Source organism: Musca autumnalis, unplaced genomic scaffold (genome assembly GCF_047663935.1).
Source record: "Musca autumnalis isolate F117 unplaced genomic scaffold, ASM4766393v1 scaffold_362, whole genome shotgun sequence".
Lineage (NCBI taxonomy): Eukaryota > Metazoa > Arthropoda > Insecta > Diptera > Muscidae > Musca > Musca autumnalis.
This window is the reverse complement of record NW_027411936.1, coordinates 9,525-29,477: the sequence shown is the minus strand read 5'-3', so window position 1 is coordinate 29,477 and position 19,953 is coordinate 9,525. Positions and strand designations below refer to the sequence as shown.

Below are 19,953 nucleotides of genomic sequence, written 5' to 3'. Positions count from 1 at the left end.
GAGCCCTAACCAAACACAGAAGGAGAACAAAAGAAGATCACATCAATTACAAAAACAAAACAGTGCAACATTAAATTAGAAATAAACGAACAGAAATAAAACATTGTGAACTAAAATTGTAAATACATTTAGTTAAACAAAAACAAACAAAATCAAATAAGAATTAAATATTAAAAATACGAATAGAAACTGAACATACATTTGTGAATAAATTGAATTAATAAAATAAAAACAAAAAACACAAATATTTCTTTTCGAAATAAAGGAACATAAAACAAAGGGTAAAACAATAAAAGACAAAAAAACTAATTATTGCAAATTAAAAAACCCACCCCATCCCTAAACTGTCAGTTTTTTTTAAGGAATCATCGATAAGTTTTTCCATTATGATGTCTGCGATGACTGGTGATATTGGTGATCCCATAGGCATCCCTTTAAGCTGCTCGAATACCTTGTCCTTGTATAAAAAATATCTTGCATCCTTAAGCATATATTTAATATTTCAATGAAAAGGTTCATTGAGATGTGTGTGTGGTCCTTAATAATTGTCCAATTTTGTTTTATAGTATCGATCGCCAGTTAATTTAGCGATCGACGAAGTAGGAAATACATTAAACGCTCTAAATGGGTTTAACAGACAATTACGCTTTACCATGGAAGGTGAATCAAATAAGCAATTGCCATACCTTGATGCCATAGTACACAGGCAGAATAATATATTATTATTGGACTGGTATCATAAACCAACTGCCTCCGGTAGGATCATCAACTACCACTCGAAACATCCTCGCAGAGTGACAATTAATACGGCGAATAATATAAGTTTCTGACTTTTACCCCCTGCTTTAACCTTATTGTTAGTTAGAAGCATAGTAGAAAAGGGTGCTGGGACAGGATGAACTGTATACCCACCTTTATCCTCAATCATTGCTCATGGAGGAGCTTCTGTTGATTTAGCTATTTTTTCATTACATTTAGCTGGAATTTCTTCAATTTTGGGAGCAGTAAATTTTATTACAACCGTAACCTATTCGTTTGATCAGTTGTAATTACTGCTCTATTACTTTTACTTTCTCTCTCAGTTTTAGACGGAGCTATCACAATATTATTAACGGATCGGAATTTAAATACTTCATTCTTTGATCCTGCAGGAGGAGGAGACCCAATTCTTTACCAACATTTATTTTGATTTTTCGGACACCCAGAAGTTTATATTTTAATTTTACCAGGGTTTGGGATAATTTCTCATATTATTAGTCAAGAATCTGGGAAAAAGGAAACATTTGGATCTCTAGGAATAATTTATGCAATACTAGCAATTGGTCTTTTAGGATTCATTGTTTGAGCTCATCATATATTTACAGTTGGAATAGATGTTGATACTCGAGCTTATTTTACTTCAGCAACAATAATTATTGCTGTTCCTACTGGGATTAAAATTTTTAGTTGACTTGCTACATTATATGGAACTCAATTAACTTATTCTCCAGCTATTTTATGAGCCTTAGGGTTTGTATTTTTATTCACTGTAGGAGGATTAACAGGAGTAGTCTTAGCTAATTCTTCTGTTGATATTATTTTACATGACACATACTATGTAGTAGCCCACTTCCATTATGTACTTTCAATAGGAGCTGTATTCGCTATTATAGCCGGTTTTGTCCACTGATACCCATTATTTACAGGACTAACCTTAAATAATAAACTTTTAAAAAGTCAATTTGTTATAATATTCATTGGAGTAAATTTAACATTTTTTCCTCAACATTTTTTAGGATTAGCTGGGATACCTCGTCGATATTCTGACTATCCAGATGCCTACACAACATGAAATGTAATCTCAACAATTGGGTCAACAATTTCATTATTAGGAATTTTATATTTATTCTATATTATCTGAGAAAGTCTAATATCTCAACGTCAAGTAATCTTCCCAATTCAATTAAATTCATCAATTGAATGATTACAAAATACCCCACCTGCTGAACACAGATATAATGAATTGCCTTCATTAGTTAATTTCTAATATGGCAGATTAGTGCAATGGATTTAAGCTCCATATATAAAGTATTTTACTTTTATTAGAAAACTAATGTCAACATGAGCAAATTTAGGTTTACAAGATAGTTCTTCCCCATTAATAGAACAATTAATTTTTTTTTCATGATCACGCATTAATAATTTTAGTAACAATCACTGTATTAGTAGGTTATTTAATATTTACTTTATTTTTAATAAATATGTAAATCGATACTTATTACATGGACAAACAATTGAAATTATTTGAACTATTTTACCTGCTATTATTTTACTATTTATTGCTTTTCCTTCTTTACGTTTACTATATTTATTAGATGAAATTAATGAACCTGCAGTAACTTTAAAGGCTATTGGTCATCAATGATATTGAAGCTATGAATATTCAGATTTTAATAATGTTGAATTAGATTCATACATAATCCCAACTAATGAATTGCCTGTAGATGGGTTCCGTTTATTAGACGTTGATAACCGTGTAATTCTTCCTATAAATTCACAAATTCGAATTCTAGTTACAGCTGCTGATGTAATTCATTCATGAACTATCCCTGCGTTAGGTGTAAAGGTAGATGGTACACCTGGTCGATTAAATCAAACAAATTTTTTAATTAATCGGCCAGGACTATTTTATGGACAATGTTCAGAGATTTGTGGAGCAAATCACAGTTTTATACCAATTGTAATTGAAAGTGTTCCTGTAAATTATTTTATTAAATGAATTTCTAAAAATAACTCTTCATTAGATGACTGAAAGCAAGTACTGGTCTCTTAAACCATTTTATAGTAAATTAGCACTTACTTCTAATGAAAAAATTAGTTAAATATATAACATTAGTTTGTCAAACTAAAATTATTAATTCATTAATATTTTTTAATCCCTCAAATAGCACCAATTGGTTGATTAAGTTTATTTATTATTTTTTCAATTACATTTGTAATTTTTAATATAATAAATTACTATTCATATATTCCTCCGATACCTAAATCAATTTTAAATAATAAGACTCACTCAACAAAATCATTAAATTGAAAATGATAACAAATTTATTTTCTGTATTCGACCCATCATCAAGTATTTTTAATCTTTCCTTAAATTGATTAAGTACTTTTTTAGGAATTTTGATAATCCCATCTATATACTGACTAATACCTTCTCGATATCATATTTTTTGAAATAATATTTTATTAACTCTTCATAAAGAATTTAAAACATTATTAGGGCCTATAGGAACTAATGGTTCTACATTTATTTTCGTTTCATTATTTTCTATAATTTTATTTAATAATTTTATAGGATTATTCCCATACATTTTTACTAGTACAAGTCATTTAACATTAACTTTATCATTAGCTCTCCCTTTATGACTATGTTTTATATTATACGGTTGAATTAATAATACCCAACATATATTTGCTCATTTAGTACCACAAGGAACTCAAGCTATTTTAATACCATTTATAGTATGCATTGAAACAATTAGAAATGTAATTCGACCTGGAACTTTAGCTGTACGATTAACAGCAAATATAATTGCCGGACATTTACTATTAACACTTTTAGGAAATACAGGACCTTCTTTATCAATTATTTTAATTAGTTTCCTAATTATTACTCAAATTGCTTTATTAGTTTTAGAATCAGCAGTTGCTATAATTCAATCTTATGTATTTGCTGTCCTAAGACCATTATATTCTAGAGAAGTAAACTAATGTCAACTCACTCAAATCACCCATTTCACTTAGTAGATTATAGCCCATGACCATTAACAGCTTCAATTGGTGCTATAACAACAGTTGCTGGAATAGTAAAGTGATTTCATCAATACGATAATTCTCTTTTCCTATTAGGTAATATAATTACAATTTTAACTGTTTATCAATGATGACGAGATGTTTCCCGAGAAGGAACTTATCAAGGTCTTCACACTATTTCTGTAACAACAGGATTACGATGAGGAATAATTTTATTTATTCTTTCAGAAATTTTATTTTTTGTTTCATTTTTTTGAGCTTTTTTCCATAGTAGTTTATCCCCTTCAATCGAACTTGGAGCTATATGACCTCCTATAGGAATTACTCTATTTAATCCATTCCAAATTCCTTTATTAAATACTGTAATTTTATTAACTTCTGGAATTACTGTTACTTGAGCTCATCATAGTTTAATGGAAGGTAATCATTCTCAAACTACTCAAGGTTTATTTTTTACTGTATTATTAGGAGTCTATTTTACAATTCTTCAAGCTTATGAATATATTGAAGCTCCATTCACAATTGCTGACTCAGTATATGGATCTACTTTTTTTATAGCAACAGGATTTCATGGTCTTCATGTATTAATTGGGACAACTTTCTTAATTGTTTGTTTAGGACGACATTTAAATAATCATTTTTCAAAGAATCATCACTTTGGATTTGAAGCTGCTGCTTGATATTGGCACTTTGTTGATATTGTTTGATTATTCCTTTATGTATCAATTTATTGATGAGGTGGATAAATTATTATCTATATAGTATATAAAGTATATTTGACTTCCAATCATAAGGTCTATTATTAATAGTATTAATAGTAATTTTTTCAATTTTAACAATTAGCTTAATCCTTTTATTAATTTCTGTAATAGTAATACTATTAGCTTCACTTTTGTCAAAAAAAACTATTGTTGATCGAGAAAAATCATCTCCATTTGAATGCGGATTTGACCCAAAATCATCATCTCGACTTCCTTTCTCTTTACGATTTTTTTTAATTACTATTATTTTTTTAATTTTTGATGTAGAAATTGCATTAATTTTACCAATTATTTTAATTATTAAATTTTCAAACCTTATATATTGAACAATTACATCAATTATTTTTATTTTAATTTTATTACTAGGACTTTATCATGAATGAAATCAAGGTATATTAAATTGATCAAATTAATAATAGGGTTGTAGTTAATTATAACATTTGATTTGCATTCAAAAAGTATTGATTTTTCAATCTACCTTGAATATGAAGCGAAATATTGCAATTAGTTTCGACCTAATCTTAGGTAAATTTACCCTTATTCTTCAATTGAAGCCAAAAAGCGGCTTATCACTGTTAATGATAGAATTGAGTTTTAAACTCCAATTAAGGAAGTATGATGTTCAAGTAAAAGCTGCTAACTTTTTTCTTTTAATGGTTAAATTCCATTTATACTTCTATTTATATAGTTTAATAAAAACATTACATTTTCATTGTAAAATTAAATAATTTTATTTTATAAATTACTAAAAAAAATTCAGTATATTCAAAGATTAATTAATCTCCCTAACATCTTCAGTGTTATACTCTAAATATAAGCTATTTGAATAAAAACAAATTATATATATAAATACAATAACAATCCAAAAAACAAAACTTAATAAATAAAGTTTTAAATTATTATTTTGTAATATTTGATTTAATTGAGAATTCTTTGTTAAATTATAATAAAGTTGTTGCCCACCAAAATATTCTGACCAACCTTGATCAAACGACTTGATACTTAACTTTCCTAAAATTAAAGAATAATTAATAATCCCATAAGTAGAAATATAAGGTATAAACCATATAGAACCTAAAAAATAAGAACTATTATAATTTATTACAGCCTTATTTATAAAAAACTAGCAAAATGCCCGCTACTTCGTATGCGGAAAGGATATAAAAAAAACAAATAAACAATATATAATATGGAAATGACAAACACTGAAAATTTGGTCGCACTAATACCAATTTTAATCAATATTTATTTTTATCTTAGTACTGTACGTACCCCTTAAGTTCGTTTTTAAAAAAGATCAGCCGTATCTCACCCTTACACATTAACAGCGAGATCAACGTTGCACACCAATACACACCCTAACTCCAAAAAATAAAAATTCCAGCACTGTCCCTACACCCAAAAACAAATTGAGTACCATTAAGTAATTTTCGTATACTTATGGTACGTATTTCGACGACATATCTCAGCCATACACGGACATTAATACAAAATAATTACAGTAAATTCCATAATAATTACAGTAATTCCAAATCTCAAGATTCCAGCTGTATCCGTTCGTCCAATTCCAAATTGTACCAAACTTAGTATCAAGTCGAACTCTTCGTACCCATAAGAAAGATTTTCCAAAACTACCTCAATCCTTCACTTTAGTAGTAATCTTACTTCCAAATTTCAGGATTCAAACTCTATCCGTTAAACCAAATTAAAATTGTACTAAATTTAGAACAATTTAGCATTTTCGTACCAATTTTCAAAACTTCCTCAACGCAACAGGGCTACAATAATCATACTTTCAAATTGCAGGATTCCACCGCTATCCGTTCACCTACATACAAATGGTACTAAATTTAGTACCATTTAGTGCTTTTCGTAACCATAAGTTTGCTTTTTCAAAACAACCTGAATCCTACTCTTCGACTGTAATCGTAATTCCAAATTTCAGGATTCCAGCTCTATTAATTCACCCGAATCCAAATTGTATCAAATTTAGTACCATTTCTTTCCCAAACAAAAATTTCAGGATTCCAGCTCTACCCGTTCACCCAAATGCACATTGTACCATATTTAGTACCATTTAGTACTTCTCGTACGCACACGTACGACTTTTCAAAATTTCCTCAATACTACACTCCTACAGTAATCTTAATTCCTAATTCCAACACTATCCGTTTACTAAAATTCAAATTGTACCGAATTTAGTGCTTTCTGTACCCATAAGTACGAATTTCCAAAACTACCTCAATTCTACTGTCCGACAGTAATCTTAGTTCCAAATTTCAGAATTCCAGCTTTATCCGTTCATCCAAATCCAAATTGTACCAAATTTAGTACCATTTAGTACTTTTCATACTCAAAGGTACGAATTTCTAAAACTATCTCAATCCTACACCCCTACAGTAATCTTAATTCAAAACTTTAGGATTCCAGCTCTAATTTAAATTTAGTACTGCTCGTAATCATAAATACGAACTTCCAAAACCATTTCCTTATTTCAATGCCATTTCCCAACCTTGATACTTAAAATTCAGGATTCCAGTTCTATCCGTTCACCCAAATCCAAATTGTAATAAATTTAGTACCATTTAGTACTTTTCGTACACATAAATACGAATTTCCAAAATTTCCCCAATCCTATGATCCAACAGTAATCTCAATTTCAAATTTCAGGATTCCAGCTCTGTCCGTTCACTCGAATCCCTATTGTACCAAATTCAGTACTTTTCGAACACATAAGTACGAATTTCCAAAACCACCCTCATATCTCAGTCCTACACTTCACAGTAATCTTAATTCCAAATTTCAGGTTTCCAGCTACATACATACGTTCACCCAAATCCAAATTGTACTAAATTTAGTACCATTTAGTACTTTTCGTACCCATAAGTACGAATTTTCAAAACTACCTCAATTCTACACCCCACCAGTAATCTCAATTCCAAATTTCGAGATTCCAACTATATCCGTTTACCCAAATCCCCATTGTCCCAAATTTAGTACCATTTAGTACTTTTCATTCACATAAGTAAGAATTTCCAAAACTTCCCCAGTCCTACACTCCAACAGTAATATCAATTCCAAATTTCAGGAGTCCAGCTCTATCCGTTCACTCAAATCCAAATTGTACTAAATTTAGTACCAATTATTACTTTTCGTACACTCAAGTTTCCAAAAACCCTTTGGTGCATCTTTCTTACTCTTCATCAGTGATCCTCAGTCCAAATTTGAGCAATCAAGCCCTATCCGTTCACCTAAATCGAAACTGTACCAAATTTAGTGCTATTTAGTATTTTTCGTACCCTATGTACGAATTTCCAAAACTTCCACAATATTAAACTCCACCAGTAATCTCAGTTCCAAATTTAGAGATTCCAGCGCTATCCGTTCACCCAAATCCCCATTATACAAAATTTAGTTCCATTTAGTACTTTCCGTACACATAAGTACTAATTTCCAAAACCACCTTCATATCTCAATCCTACACTTCAACAGTAATATTAATTCCAAATTTCAGGTTTCCAGCTCTATCCGTTCATTCAAATCCAAATTGTACTAAATTTAGCACCATTTAGTACTTTTCGTACCCATAAGTACGAATTTTCAAAACTACCTCAATCCTACACCCCACCAGTAATCTCAATTCCAAATTTCGAGATTCCAGCTATTATCCGTTCACCCAAATCCCCATTGTATCAAATTTAGTACCATTTAGTACTTTTCATACACATAAGTACGAATTTCCAAAAGTTCTTCAATCCTACACTCCAACAGTAATCTCAATTCCAAATATCAGGATTCCAGCTCTATCCGTTCACCCAAATCCCTATTGTACCAAATTTAGTACTATTTAGTACTTTTCGTACACATAAGCACGAATTTCCAAAACTACCCTCATATCTCAATCCTACACTACAACAGTAACCTTAATTCCAAATTTCAGGTTTCCAGCTCTTTACGTTCACCCAAATCTAAATTGTACTAAATTTAGTACTTTTCGTACACATGATTGGTAATTTTCCAAACCATTTCCTTTTAGATGCACCACTTCCCAACCTTGGAACCTGAGTATCCTGTGCCCCGTCCACAAGAAGGGAGATAAGACTGTATGCTCTAACTATAGGGGCATAAGTCTACTCCCTATTGCCTACAAGATCGTGTCAGGGATATTGTGCGAACGACTAAAGCCAATGGTCAACGAGATTATTGGACCATACCAATGCGGCTTTAGACCTGGCAAGTCCACCATTGACCAGATATTTACCCTGCGGCAAATCCTGGAGAAGACCCAAGAGATGCAGATCGACACCTACCACCTTTTTGTCGATTATAAAGCAGCCTTCGACAGTCCGCTGCGCTCAAAGGTATTCCAAGCCATGTCTGAATTTGGTATTCCCGCAAAGCTCATCCGGCTTTGTAAAATGACTTTAACTGACACGAGGTCCTCAGTTAAAATAGGAAAGAACCTCTCCGAAGAGTTTGGTACCAAAAGAGGTTTCAGACAAGGAGACAGCCTTTCGTGTGACCTCTTCAACATCCTGCTAGAAAAGGTTATACGAGAGGCAAACGTCAAAAGAAGTGGCACAATCTACACCAATAGTCACATGTTACTTGCTTATGCTGATGATATAGACATCATGGGTCGATCAGTAAAAGAAGTAACTGATACCTTTATAAAGGTCGAAGGAGAATCTGCTAAAGTGGGTCTGGCGGTAAACGGTGAGAAGACCAAGTTGATGGTGTCGACGCGCAATGCGTCCATTGAGCTCGGACCGACTGTGGAAGTTGGTTCCTATAATATTGAGGTAGTAAAAGACTTCGTCTACCTCGGCACCTCCGTCAACACAGCAAACGACATCAGTTGTGAAATAAAAAGAAGAATTGTATTGGCCAACAGATGCTACTTTGGATTAAGTAAGCAGTTTAAAAACAAAGCCACATCTCGTCAAACAAAAATAACGCTCTACAAAACACTGATACTACCCGTGCTGATGTATGGCTCCGAAGCCTGGGTACTTGCGCAAGCAGACATGGCAGTGCTTGGTGTGTTTGAGAGAAAAATTCTTCGAAAGATCTACGGACCAATCTGCGTTGACGGTGAATATCGACGTCGCATGAACCACGAGCTGTATCTGCTATACAACGACATGAATATTGTTAAACGTATCGAGATGCAGCGATTGCGTTGGCTAGGCCATATCATAAGAATGAGCGATGATGAACCCGCTAAAAAGGCGTATGAATACATGCCACATGGCGGTGCACGCAGAATTGGCAGGCCAAGGAATAGATGGCGCAAACAAGTGGATGTTGAGATGAAAAGGCGCGGTATTCCAGAGAGCAAAGCAACAAATAGAGAGGAATGGAGATCTCTTCTTAGTTAGGCCTATAGAACAAATGTTCTGTAATGGGCCAGCTAAGTAAGTAAGTAAGTACTTCCCAACCTTGATTTCCATACCAAATTCCTATATTCCTATATTCCTGGGGCCTATTATTGATTTCATTAATTATTTAGCGATTTCATCAAATTACAGATTTTGAAATTGAAAATTGAATAGTTATGACTGTACATCTCCATATACGATAAAATTCTTAATTGCAAATAAATCGTGGTAATATGCACAATTCTATTGCACTTTCATTGATTTGCAAACATTTAGTTATTACCAAAAAGTCAGGTCCATACAGTTTTTAGTTGTTGTTATTTCTGGCCGATTTCTGAATTTATTCCCCTAATGTTGTCTTCAACAGCAACTCATTTGTTCATTTGCGTAATTGATGTTTATACACCATTATCACCAACTGCGACATCTGTTGCAATGGAAGATAACAAATGTCTTGTCTTTCTATTATTTAGTGGTTTACGATAAAATAAGTGCGCCTAGAAGTAAACTACAAAATTTGAAATTATGTGTGATCTCTTACGATATCAAGAAGTTATGGCATTGTTAATTTTACACATGTCTTGCAGAGGGCCAACTAAGTGAATAAGTACGTAATAGTAATGAAAAATAAGGATTTTTGTTGTTGTTATTTTTTGTGGTTCCAGGACGAATTTTCTAAAACCCGGCCTTATCTCGCACATTTGCATCAACAGTGACCCACTGGTAAAATTTCAAGCTCCTAGCTCTAGCCGTTTTGGCTGGGCGTTGATGATGAGTCAGTCAGTCAGTCAGTCAGTCAATCACTTATCACCAAGCTCATTTATATATATAGATTTGCAAATAAATCAATTTGGAGCTTTAGCGACCGCATCTGAAATCGTATTCGTTATTCGTCTGCCCTTTGGCTTCTAGAGTCTCACTTTTAGACATAACGAATTTTGAACGAATACAAAAACTTAATTTGGTTTTGTATTGCCACATCTTAAGCATCTAGTGATAATGACATTAAAAAGTAACCCCAAATTGCAATAGATGTTATTTGTCTATTATTTTATTTATTATAGCAAAATGCCCGCTACTTCGTATGCGGAAAGGATATAAAAAAATAAATAAACAATATATAATATGGAAATGACAAACACTGAAAATTTGGTCGCACTAATACCAATTTTAATCAATATTTATTTTTATCTTAGTACTGTACGTACCCCTTAAGTTCGTTTTTAAAAAAGATCAGCCGTATCTCACCCTTACACATTAACAGCGAGATCAACGTTGCACACCAATACACACCCTAACTCCAAAAAATAAAAATTCCAGCTCTGTCCCTACACCCAAAAACAAATTGAGTACCATTAAGTAATTTTCGTATACTTATGGTACGTATTTCGACGACATATCTCAGCCATACACGGACATTAATACAAAATAATTACAGTAAATTCCATAATAATTACAGTAATTCCAAATCTCAAGATTCCAGCTGTATCCGTTCGTCCAATTCCAAATTGTACCAAACTTAGTATCAAGTCGAACTCTTCGTACCCATAAGAAAGATTTTCCAAAACTACCTCAATCCTTCACTTTAGTAGTAATCTTACTTCCAAATTTCAGGATTCAAACTCTATCCGTTAAACCAAATTAAAATTGTACTAAATTTAGAACAATTTAGAATTTTCGTACCAATTTTCAAAACTTCCTCAACGCAACAGGGCTACAATAATCATACTTTCAAATTGCAGGATTCCACCGCTATCCGTTCACCTACATACAAATTGTACTAAATTTAGTACCATTTAGTGCTTTTTGTAACCATAAGTTTGCTTTTTCAAAACAACCTGAATCCTACTCTTCGACTGTAATCGTAATTCCAAATTTCAGGATTCCAGCTCTATTAATTCACCCGAATCCAAATTGTATCAAATTTAGTACCATTTCTTTCCCAAACAAAAATTTCCGGATTCCAGCTCTACCCGTTCACCCAAATCCACATTGTACCATATTTAGTACCATTTAGTACTTCTCGTACGCACACGTACGACTTTTCAAAATTTCCTCAATACTACACTCCTACAGTAATCTTAATTCCTAATTCCAACACTATCCGTTTACTAAAATTCAAATTGTACCGAATTTAGTGCTTTCTGTACCCATAAGTACGAATTTCCAAAACTACCTCAATTCTACTGTCCGACAGTAATCTTAGTTCCAAATTTCAGAATTCCAGCTTTATCCGTTCATCCAAATCCAAATTGTACCAAATTTAGTACCATTTAGTACTTTTCGTACTCAAAGGTACGAATTTCTAAAACTATCTCAATCCTACACCCCTACAGTAATCTTAATTCAAAACTTTAGGATTCCAGCTCTATCCGTTCACCCAAATCCAAATTTAGTACTGCTCGTAATCATAAATACGAACTTCCAAAACCATTTCCTCATTTCAACGCCATTTCCCAACCTTGATACTTAAAATTCAGGATTCCAGTTCTATCCGTTCACCCAAATCCAAATTGTAATAAATTTAGTACCATTTAGTACTTTTCGTACACATAAATACGAATTTCCAAAATTTCCCCAATCCTATGATCCTACAGTAATCTCAATTTCAAATTTCAGGATTCCAGCTCTGTCCGTTCACTCGAATCCCTATTGTATCAAATTTAGTACTTTTCGAACACATAAGTACGAATTTCCAAAACCACCCTCATATCTCAGTCCTACACTTCACAGTAATCTTAATTCCAAATTTCAGGTTTCCAGCTACATACATACGTTCACCCAAATCCAAATTGTACTAAATTTAGTACCATTTAGTACTTTTCGTACCCATAAGTACGAATTTTCAAAACTACCTCAATTCTACACCCCACCAGTAATCTCAATTCCAAATTTCGAGATTCCAACTATATCCGTTTACCCAAATCCCCATTGTCCCAAATTTAGTACCATTTAGTACTTTTCATTCACATAAGTAAGAATTTCCAAAACTTCCCCAGTCCTACACTCCAACAGTAATATCAATTCCAAATTTCAGGAATCCAGCTCTATCCGTTCACTCAAATCCAAATTGTACTAAATTTAGTACCAATTATTACTTTTCGTACACTCAAGTTTCCAAAAACCCTTTGGTGCATCTTTCTTACTCTTCATCAGTGATCCTCAGTCCAAATTTGAGGAATTAAGCCCTATCCGTTCACCCAAATCGAAACTGTACCAAATTTAGTGCTATTTAGTATTTTTCGTACCCTATGTACGAATTTCCAAAACTTCCACAATATTAAACTCCACCAGTAATCTCAGTTCCAAATTTAGAGATTCCAGCGCTATCCGTTCACCCAAATCCCCATTATACAAAATTTAGTTCCATTTAGTACTTTCCGTACACATAAGTACTAATTTCCAAAACCACCTTCATATCTCAATTCTACACTTCAACGGTAATATTAATTACAAATTTCAGGTTTCCAGCTCTATCCGTTCATTCAAATCCAAATTGTACTAAATTTAGCACCATTTAGTACTTTTCGTACCCATAAGTACGAATTTTCAAAACTACCTCAATCCTACACCCCACCAGTAATCTCAATTCCAAATTTCGAGATTCCAGCTATTATCCGTTCACCCAAATCCCCATTGTATCAAATTTAGTACCATTTAGTACTTTTCATACACATAAGTACGAATTTCCAAAAGTTCTTCAATCCTACACTCCAACAGTAATCTCAATTCCAAATATCAGGATTCCAGCTCTATCCGTTCACCCAAATCCCTATTGTACCAAATTTAGTACTATTTAGTACTTTTCGTACACATAAGCACGAATTTCCAAAACTACCCTCATATCTCAATCCTACACTACAACAGTAACCTTAATTCCAAATTTCAGGTTTCCAGCTCTTTACGTTCACCCAAATCTAAATTGTACTAAATTTAGTACTTTTCGTACACATGATTGGTAATTTTCCAAACCATTTCCTTTTAGATGCACCACTTCCCAACCTTGATTTCCATACCAAATTCCTATATTCCTATATTCCTGGGGCCTATTATTGATTTCATTAATTATTTAGCGATTTCATCAAATTACAGATTTTGAAATTGAAAATTGAATAGTTATGACTGTACATCTCCATATACGATAAAATTCTTAATTGCAAATAAATCGTGGTAATATGCACAATTCTATTGCACTTTCATTGATTTGCAAACATTTAGTTATTACCAAAAAGTCAGGTCCATACAGTTTTTAGTTGTTGTTATTTCTGGCCGATTTCTGAATTTATTCCCCTAATGTTGTCTTCAACAGCAACTCATTTGTTCATTTGCGTAATTGATGTTTATACACCATTATCACCAACTGCGACATCTGTTGCAATGGAAGATAACAAATGTCTTGTCTTTCTATTATTTAGTGGTTTACGATAAAATAAGTGCGCCTAGAAGTAAACTACAAAATTTGAAATTATGTGTGATCTCTTACGATATCAAGAAGTTATGGCATTGTTAATTTTACACATGTCTTGCAGAGGGCCAACTAAGTGAATAAGTACGTAATAGTAATGAAAAATAAGGATTTTTGTTGTTGTTATTTTTTGTGGTTCCAGGACGAATTTTCTAAAACCCGGCCTTATCTCGCACATTTGCATCAACAGTGACCCACTGGTAAAATTTCAAGCTCCTAGCTTTAGCCGTTTTGGCTGGGCGTTGATGATGAGTCAGTCAGTCAGTCAGTCAGTCAGTCAATCACTTATCACCAAGCTCATTTATATATATAGATAAAGAAACATTAGAAATTATATAACCTATAACATTAGAAATTATATAACATACAAATAATGTTAACAATTTTAAATTAAAAGGTAAAATAATAACTTCTGGTGTAGGAAAAATTAATCAATTTAATATACTTCCTCCTATAATTCTTAAAATTAATAAACCTATTATACTCTTTAATATTACTCAACCTTCATCATTTAATATATTTAATGAAGAAAAATTAGAATCCCCAGTTATTGTATAATAAACCAAACGAAAAGAATAACAAACTGTTAAACCAGTAGAAAAAAAATAAAGAAAAAAAGAAAATATATTAATATAAGAAAAAGATACTATTTCTAAAATTAAATCCTTAGAATAAAACCCAGCTAAAAAGGTATTCCGCATAAAGCTAAATTAGCTACATTAAAACAAGAAGATGTTAATGGTATTATCAAACTTAATCTACCCATTAAACGAATATTCTCATTATTATTTATATTATGAATAATAGCTCCAGCACACATAAATAATAATGCCTTAAACAAGGCATGAGTTAATAAATGAAAAAAAGCTAACTTATAGAAACCTATAGATAAAATTCTTATTATTAATCCTAACTGTCTTAAAGTAGATAAAGCAATAATCTTTATTAGATCAAATTCATAATTAGCACCTAATCCAGCTATAAATATAGTTAACCCAGATAATAATAGTAATAAATTACCTATTCAACTTATTCTTAAAACAATATTAAATCGAATTAATAAATAAACACCAGCTGTAACTAAAGTAGAAGAATGAACTAAAGCTGAAACAGGTGTTGGAGCTGCTATAGCTGCAGGTAACCAAGAAGAAAAAGGAATTTGAGCACTCTTAGTTATAGCAGCTAATGTAACTAATAACCCTACAATTATTATTTCATTATCAGATTGTATAACATCTAAATAAAAAATATAATTTCAACTACCATAATTTAATATTCAAGCAATAGCTAATAAAAGAGCCACATCTCCAATTCGATTAGACAATGCAGTTAATATCCCAGCATTATATGATTTAATGTTTTGAAAATAAATTACTAAGCAATAAGATACTAAACCTAATCCATCCCATCCTAATAAAATTCTAATTAAATTTGGGCTAATAATTAATAACATTATTGATATAACAAATATTAATACTAACATAATAAACCGATTAATTTTATAATCACTTCCTATATATTCCTTTCTATAATAAATAACTAAAGAAGAAATTATTAAAACAAATGATATAAAAATTAATCTTATTCAATCTAATAAAATTGTTATTACAATTATTAAAGAATTTATTGAAACAACTTCTCATTCAATAAAAATTATATAATCATTTATAATAAAAATTAATCCTATCGTAAATGACAAAAGACTACAAAAAATAAACTAACGAATCTAATAGAACAAATTGATAAATATTTCACGATTTAAAAAGATTTCATCTTATCATTGACACCACAAATCAATATTTTTAATAAACTATTTAAATTATAATCATAGTATACACATATCCCCCTTTAAAATCAATAAATTTAATGGAAATCAATGTAAAAATAAAAGTAAATATTCTCGAATTTTACCACCTCTAAAAGAATAAATTCCTGAAAATAACTTTCCATGTTGTCTATAAGCATATAAATATAATGTATAAGCAGCTCTAAAAAAGATAATAAAGATAATATTAATATTGTTACTCAAGATCAACTAACAATTCTATTAATTAATGAAATTTCTCCTAATAAATTTAGAGTCGGAGGAGCCGCTATATTTGCTGAACTTAATAAAAATCATCATAAAGCTATAGAAGGTATAAAATTTAATAAACCCTTATTAATTAATAAACTTCGACTACCTAAACGTTCATAAGAGATATTAGCTAAACAAAATAACCCTGAAGAACATAACCCATGAGCAATTATTAAAGTATAAGAACCACATATTCCTATATAAGTTATAGTTATTAAACCAGCTAATACAATACCTATATGAGCCACCGAAGAATAAGCAATTAATGCCTTAAGATCAGTTTGGCATAAACAAATTAATCTCACTAATACCCCGCCTACTAATCTAATTCTAATTCAAATAAAATTAAATTTTAATCCTAAAAGTTGCAAAAAAGGAAAAACCCGTAATAAACCATACCCTCCTAACTTTAGCATAATTCCGGCTAAAATTATTGAACCCGAAACAGGAGCTTCTACATGAGCCTTAGGTAATCACAAATGAACTAAAAATATTGGTATTTTTACTAAAAATGCTATAACTAATGAAAAATATAAGATCTCATAATTAAATGTATAATTATTTAACAAATAAAAATTCATAGTGTTTGTAACCTTATATAAGTAAAAAATACCAATTAATATTGGTAACGACACTAATAAAGTATAAAATAATAAATAAACACCAGCCTGTAAACGTTCCGGTTGATACCCCCACCCTAAAATTAAAAACAAAGTAGGAATTAATCTTCTTTCAAAAAATAAATAAAACAATATTAAATAAAAATAAATTAGTATAATTACTATACTTAATGACAGACTCTCTAGCCATTAATATTAAAGAAACAATTCATAAACTTAATAAAATCAACCCATAAGAAATTATATCAGAACCAAATAAGTAAGAAATTGACATAAAATAATTTGAATATATGTTATTTAAAATAAAAACAAAAGAAATTAAAAATAAAAATATTTGAACCATTCAGTATAAATTTTTAATAAAACATAATGGAAATAAAAATAAAATTATAAAAATAATTTTTAACATTGTAAAATATTAAATCTTTGAAAATAATCATTTCCATGTGTACGAATTATTGAAACTAAAATTGAAAGACCTAAAGCCCCTTCACATACTCTAAAAGTTAAAAATATTATTCTAAAAAAATTTTCATAATTATATATATTTAAATATACAAATAATAAAAGAAATAATCTTAAAACAATATATTCTAATCTTAATAATATAGACAATAAATGCTTTCGATTAGAAGCAAAAGTAAATACTCCTATAATAAATAAAATTCTAGGTAAACATCAATTTAAAATTATTAACATTAGTTTTAATAGTTTAACAAAAACATTGGTCTTGTAAATCAAAAATAAGATTAATTCTTTTAAAACTTCAAGAAAAAATAAATTTCTTTATCATTAATCCCCAAAATTAATATTTTATTTAAACTATTTCTTGATGTTATACAATGAATTTTAATAACTCTTCTATTTATTTTTAACTTTATTTTTATAAACATTAAACACCCACTAGCAATAGGTTTAACACTTTTAATCCAAACTATTTTAGTGTCAATATTTTCAGGATTAATAACTAAAACATTTTGATTTTTATATATTTTATTTTTAGTATTCTTAGGAGGAATATTAGTTTTATTTATTTATGTAACTTCATTGGCTTCAAATGAAATATTTACTTTTTCTACAAAACTCTTAATCTCTTCAATTTCAATTTTTATAATTATAATCATCTCATTATATTTTATTGATAAAAGTGTTTTACTTCAATATACTAATTTAGAAACCCAATCAATTTCAAATTTAAATTCTTATATAATAGAAAATTCTTTATCATTAAATAAATTATATAATTATCCAACTAACTTACTAACAATTTTACTAATAAATTATTTATTAATTACACTAATTGCTGTAGTTAAAATTACTAATTTATTTAAGGGTCCTCTACGACCTATATTTAACTAATGAACAAACCTTAACGACTTAAACATCCAATTTTAAGAATTGCAAATAATGCACTAGTAGATCTTCCTGCCCCAAGAAATATCTCATCTTGATGAAATTTCGGATCATTATTAGGCTTATGTTTAGTTATTCAAATTTTAACTGGATTATTTCTTGCTATACATTATACAGCAGATATTAATTTAGCATTTAATAGAGTAAATCATATTTGTCGAGATGTTAATTATGGTTGATTATTACGAACTTTACATGCTAATGGTGCGTCATTCTTTTTTATTTGTATTTACCTTCATGTAGGGCGAGGAATTTATTATGGATCATATTTATACACCCCTACATGATTAATAGGAGTAATTATTTTATTTTTAGTAATAGGAACAGCTTTTATAGGATATGTTCTTCCATGAGGGCAAATATCTTTTTGAGGAGCTACTGTTATTACTAATCTATTATCAGCTATCCCTTATTTAGGAATTGATTTAGTACAATGAGTCTGAGGAGGATTCGCTGTGGATAACGCTACATTAACTCGATTCTTTACATTCCATTTTATTTTACCTTTTATTGTATTAGCAATAACAATAATTCATTTATTATTTTTACATGAAACAGGTTCAAATAACCCAATTGGGTTAAACTCTAATATTGATAAAATTCCTTTCCACCCTTATTTTACTTATAAGGACATTGTAGGATTTATTATTATAACAATAATTTTAATTTTATTAGTACTAATTAACCCGTATTTATTAGGAGATCCTGATAATTTCACCCCAGCTAACCCCTTAGTAACACCTGTTCATATTCAACCAGAATGATATTTCTTATTCGCTTATGCAATTTTACGATCTATTCCTAATAAACTTGGGGGAGTAATTGCTTTAGTATTATCAATTGCTATTCTAGCAATTATACCATTTAAGAAAATTCCGAGGAATTCAATTCTACACAATTAATAAAATTTTATTTTGAACTATAGTGGTTACAGTAATTTTATTAACATGAATTGGAGCCCGACCTGTAGAAGCACCATACGTGCTAGTTGGACAAATTTTAACAGTAATATACTATTCTTATTTCTTATTTAATCCTTTAATTACAAAATGATGAGATAATCTTTTAAACTAGTTAATGAGCTTGAATTAAGCATATGTTTTGAAAACATAAGATAGAAATTAAATTTTCTATTAACTTTTACTACTAAATTTAATTCATTATAATAAATATAGTAAAAAAATTTTAAACCCTAAAAAAATAATAAAAAATTTAACGAAAAAGGTAAAAAACTTTTTCAAGCTAAATATATTAATTTATCATATCGAAACCGAGGTAAAGTCCCACGAACTCAAATAATTATAAAGAAACAAAAGTTAACTTTAAATAAAATATAAAAGAAAATACATCACACCCCAAAAATATTACACAAAATAATATACTTATAAATAAAATTCTCGCATATTCAGCTAAAAAAATTAATGCAAAACCCCTCTTCTATATT

General features: G+C 30.1%; 1 protein-coding gene and 1 pseudogene across 1 annotated transcript; one reads left to right on the top strand and one right to left on the bottom strand.

Annotated features, from left to right (window-relative positions):
- Positions 1–5,325: 5,325 nt before the first annotated feature.
- Positions 5,326–16,139, bottom strand: LOC141400536 (NADH-ubiquinone oxidoreductase chain 5-like; annotated as a pseudogene).
- Positions 16,140–17,924: 1,785 nt separating this feature from the next.
- LOC141400535 (NADH-ubiquinone oxidoreductase chain 6-like) lies at positions 17,925–18,522 on the top strand (the record flags this gene model as incomplete). Its single annotated transcript, XM_073979741.1, is given in 1 exon segment — positions 17,925–18,522. A coding segment is annotated over 1 exon segment (531 nt), but the record flags the coding sequence as incomplete, so codon positions are not given.
- Between the last annotated feature and the right edge of the window lie 1,431 nt (positions 18,523–19,953).